Raw genomic sequence first — 4,952 nt, forward strand, 5'->3', positions numbered from 1 at the left:
CCCCAGCTTGCAGTTCCTAATGTCAGGGGCCCTCTGCTTCATGTTCTGCCAGCATTCAGCCTACTCAGGGTAGTGCTGACTACAGCAGTTCTCTCTGCTCTTCATCAACCCTTTTCATGTACACCTCTTCTCAAAGTGTGACAAAAAATAAACACCACCAAAGTACAGAAAACGGCAAGTAAAATGTCCTCCTTCACCTACTTTTGCTTATCTTTACCCCCTTCCAGTAGCTTGTTTGGTGGGTATCCTAAGTGTTATTCTAAGTGTATAAAAATACGGAGGTACAGAAAACATTTTGTATACAAACAAGACACGGGACATACTACTATATGACTCGCTTTCTTTTTTCTTTTTAAATTATGAAATTTACCAAACATAAAAAAGTACAGAAAATAACAGAAACCATGCACTGACTCTATAGGTGCAACAAATGGTAATATCTGGCTAGTTGACTGAGATTTTTAAAAATGTCAGACATCATATAAGCCCCACTCACCCAAGTTTTTTACTCAAAAAAATCTTTGCACAATGCCTTGAGATACATATGGCATCATCTATTTTTAAAAATCACTGCCCGGTATTTATACATGTGGTTATCTCATGGTTTATTTGACCAATTCTTTGTAAGTAAAAATTTTGGTTGTTTCTAGTTTTTTTCTACTGTAACAAAATTTTTGCACGTTTTTGTTCACTTTTGAAAACTTACACATAAATTCCTCGAATGGAAATGCTAGGTTGAAAGGCGTGCACACCTACCACACATTATTCAAATAGATGTCAGTCCACCTCTCACAGAGCCTTCCTTGTCTCCCAAACAAGGCAACAAAGCCCTGCAGGATCTGGCATCAGTCGATAACCACAGCTGTAATCTTAGACTATAAACTATAATTATATAGTGATTTCCCATGAAACTCTTTTTTGTTAACAGATTCCTAGAATGATTATACTGCCAAAATGATTAAGAATGAAGTTGCTTTCGCAAACACAGGAACCTGGGACATCTGTCTATGGAAAAGTCTGTTGATCAAATGTGTTAGCCTGAATGACTGATATTAATTGGAAAGTTCCCCACCCCCACCCCCACCCCCCTGCCCCGAGTTCTCCTAAGATAGCATTCTAAGCTGCAATCTTCAAGGTGTTAACTAGGCACACACATGATCATCACCAGGACCTGAAGCAAACTATAAAATTAGGTCCATATTCTCCTCATTGCTGAAACCATGTCCCTTTTCTCAAACTTCATCCTCTTTGCCATAGTCACTGTTTTTGGTCCTGGGGACCAGTCACTCCCTGATCATGTTATCTCTATCCAAACATGCTCCTTGTTGCCTACTGAATAGTCCATATGGCCTCACCTCTATCAGTCCCTCTATCAGTCCCTTCTAAACACAGTCAGTCCGTGACTCACTATCTCTACACCTTTACCCATGCTGCTCCTTCCATCTCTACCTGCTGACTTACCCATGCTCAAGATTCAATCTAAATGTCCCTTCCTCCATGAAGCCTTGCCTGACGATAACCACAGTCATCTAACCAATGTAACTTGTCACCCACTACTTGGTGCCACAGGCACTGTACTAGGAAAATACAGAGGGATTAAGATACTTAGAGTGTTCGATTTAGTGGTGGAGATACCCAAGAGAGCAAGTAGTTGCCATGCATAATGATGACTATTGCAGATAAGATGCGGATAGAGTGAAGAGAAGAACAGAGGAGTTACTGTCTGGGGGAGGTTCAAAGGGCTTCACTGAGGTGGTGACCTGTGAAGGCTGAGATGAGGCAGGCAGGAAGGTGTTAAAGAACAGGGCATTTTGGAAGTCCATCTCTTTGTCCTTTCAGAGCCTGGCCCAGGGCCTGGATTTAGCACATACTCACTGGATTAACTGCACTTAAGTCAATCTTGTGTCCTTCTACTAAGTGACTTGAGGGGTGGGTCTTTGTGCAAGTGCTAGACACAAAGTGCTAAATAAATTCTCTATTTCTCCACACATGCCCTAAGCATAATAGTCTCTTTCTATTAAAAAAGGTAGGGCAGATTTTGATGTGAATCAGTTCGGGTAGGAGCCTGGGGGAGCTTAGAAGTTGCCTCCCACGGATCCCCATTTCTAAACTATCCAGGTGTGGCTCCCTCCTGAAGCTCCTCTTCTTCTGTTGAGAGCCAAGATATAAAAGGGTTTTGCTTTCCGTTTTTTTTTTTTTTTTTTGTGTGTGTGTGTGTGTGACAACAAGCACAGAAGTAGATCTAGGGCATTCGTTAAGGATGTTCCAGACTCAAGGCTTAGGATATCAGGTCATTTGATCGAGTGGCCTCAGTTTCTTTACCTGGAAAATGGGACGACGCTACCACCCACACTGCTAACTACAGGTTATGCGATAAGCAAGTGAAAACGAAGAGAGAGGAAAATGATCTTTCTTAACTGTCTATCAAGGACGAGGCGCTTTACCTGCGTGAAGTCATTTTCAAAAACACAGCAGCACTGTGAAAACGACAAATAGCTTCCTGGGCGAAAGAGGCAATAGTTTGTTTGAAGATGACCAGCCTGGGGTCTGAGGACACTCGGACTAGGGGCCGGGCGCGGGTGCGAGGAGGGACCCATCAGTATCTGGCCTCCAAGTCAAGCCAGAAGCTGGAATTGGCGGAGCGGGCCGCATTTCTGCGGTAACGGGACTGGCCCGGGCTCACCTTGGTTTCTACCGTGGGCCCTTCCTCGTAGCCGATCCGTTCCTTGAAGCGGGCCAGGAACGCCGGCTCGGCTGGCCGCACGTACGACACCTGGTTCCGCTTGCTCATAGCCGCGCTAGGGAAAAACAAGACCCCACAGCCGCCTGGAGACTGTACAGAGGCGACGGCGCTTACCCGTGACGTCACGTAGGCCCCGCCCCTGACACAGGGCCTGGCAACATGGCAGCCTCCGTGCTGGCGTCAACGTCCGACCTGAGCGCCAAATTTAAATTCGCGGCCATCTTGAGTGGGCGGAATCTCCGCGCGCGGCTGGGCTGGAAGTGAGGGCGGTCGCTCCGTCGGTCCCGGGATCGAGGGGTGAGGGCACTATGGCGTCCGGCTGCAAAAGTAAGTGAGAAGCCCAGGCTTCGTGACCCCGTCTCCGCCCCCAAATACGAGCTTTCCTGCTGGGCGGGAAGGGCAGGAGCGGACTGAGCGGAGGGGGATGTTTGAAATCTCCCTCTGTCTCTCCAAGATAATGCACTAATGGAACAGCTCTCTTCCCTTCCGTCTATGTGTTGGGCGCACGCTACGAGCCTGGCGCAATTCTAAGCTCTGGAGCTGAGCAGAGAACCGGAACCGAGCCCTCATCCAGGCGCTTGGCTCCTAAGCGACCTGCTGGTTCTTCTCTCCTGTTCTGGGTCCTGCCGTTTCGTCGCTGGCCTCTTCCCGAGTCCGGACCCGGGCTGCCTCTCTAGGTATCTTCGCCTGAGGGTCGGCCCCAGCTCTCACTACCTTCTGCGTATTTCCACAATACTGACTTTCCTGAAGGAAAGAACTTATTCTTGTTCCAAACATGTCTTTCTCTTTTGGAGGGTCCGCTGTGGACTCTCCTTAGGTAAGGGACTTTTAAAGCACAGAATTCAGTAGTGTCTTTATTTTCTCACATTCCCCCTTTTTTTTTCCTCCAGGAGACCCCTTCAATTTCTTCCTTTTTCTCACGGAAGGGAGCCTGTCATTTTTGCTTTTGATAAACCGTTCAACTTTACTAATTTCTTGGTCCTTTGCTATACCTGTACACGTGCCTCTTACATCGCCTAACCCTTTAAGGAGTCTTGGTTTTTTAAAGCTGATTTTGAGCTGATTAGATGGATCTTTGTGAATGGTATGAACGGTAACGAGGCGATGCCTATGTTAGAAGATTGAAGAAATGGTGAATTTTTGGTGTTTGAACCTTTCGATAACGTTAATGCTTTTAGCTGTCAATTGCAATTCTTTCCTGATACGTTTGTTGTTTTACTTACCTTTTAGGTCCATTATACCATTAACACCTCATTATGCTCTCTTTTTCCATCTAAAATGTTCATTTTCCTCACCCATTTTCAGTATTCAGGGAATATTAGCACACAAATTGGTACGTTATTGGAGCAAAATGTTGATCGCGCTTTCTGCACAATCACAGTGTTCAGTAAATCTGGACTCAAACAAGAGAATTGATGTTTGTGATATTAGAGCATCTGTTTATTTAATGGAAAGTGACATATGTATGTGACTGTGTTAAAGGACTCTGTCCTGTCTGTACACATCAAGAAGTGATGGGAGAGCTTCCCTGGTGGCACAGTGGTTAAGAATCCGCCTGCCAGTGCAGGGGACACGGGTTCGATCCCTGGTCCAGAAAGATCCCACATGCTGCAGAGCAACTAAGCCCGTGCACCACAACTACTGAGCCTGCTCTCTGGAGCCGGCGAACCACAACTACTGAGCCCATGTGCCGCAACTACTGAAGCCCTCACGCTTAGAGCCCATGCTCCGCAACAAGAGAAGCCACTGCAATGAGAAGCCCGCACACTGGAATGAAGACGCAACACAGCCAAAAATAAATAAATAAATAAATAAATTTTTAAAAAAAGTGATGGGAGCAAGGGTATTCACAGCTCCCCTTTATGATGGTGGTGATTTCCATGGGGAACTCTCCTGCTCCTTTAAGTTTGTTAGCAAAGTTGAGGTTGATGACATCCCAGGTAAGTGCATTCCCAGCAGGCTTAGAGACCGGGAACATGAAGTGGGAACACAGGGAAGGAGAGAGCCCATGCAGTGCTCCCTGCAGCTCTTACTTTTGTGCTCATGAAGGTTATTGTGACAACACTGGCACCATGGGTTGCTGACTGAAATCAGAGAAATGAGAATGTGAAATAACCCTCATGAAATTGACTGAGTTTAAGAGTCCCTTTCTGGGCTTCCCTGGTGGCGCAGTGCTTGAGAGTCCGCCTGCCGATGCAGGAGACGCGGG

The 4,952-nt window shown here is 46.3% G+C and overlaps 2 protein-coding genes across 2 annotated transcripts in view; one reads left to right on the forward strand and one right to left on the reverse strand.

Moving 5' to 3' along the window:
- The window catches only part of KIAA1143 (KIAA1143 ortholog), a 4,388-nt gene extending 1,552 nt beyond the window's left edge, over positions 1-2,836 (reverse strand). Inside the window, exon 1 of the mRNA XM_007445713.1 lies at positions 2,684-2,836. Within this exon, the coding sequence (XP_007445775.1) occupies positions 2,684-2,791 (108 nt within the window). The 5' untranslated portion in view covers positions 2,792-2,836. The remainder of the gene's footprint in view (positions 1-2,683) is intronic.
- A 69-nt stretch (positions 2,837-2,905) lies between these two features.
- KIF15 (kinesin family member 15) overlaps positions 2,906-4,952 on the forward strand; it is a 75,861-nt gene continuing 73,814 nt past the window's right edge. The window contains exon 1 of the mRNA XM_007445714.1: positions 2,906-3,070. Within this exon, the coding sequence (XP_007445776.1) occupies positions 3,052-3,070 (19 nt within the window). The 5' untranslated portion in view covers positions 2,906-3,051. The remainder of the gene's footprint in view (positions 3,071-4,952) is intronic.

This window comes from Lipotes vexillifer, unplaced genomic scaffold (genome assembly GCF_000442215.2).
Source record: "Lipotes vexillifer unplaced genomic scaffold, Lipotes_vexillifer_v1.1 scaffold1136, whole genome shotgun sequence".
Taxonomy (NCBI): Eukaryota; Metazoa; Chordata; class Mammalia; order Artiodactyla; family Lipotidae; genus Lipotes; species Lipotes vexillifer.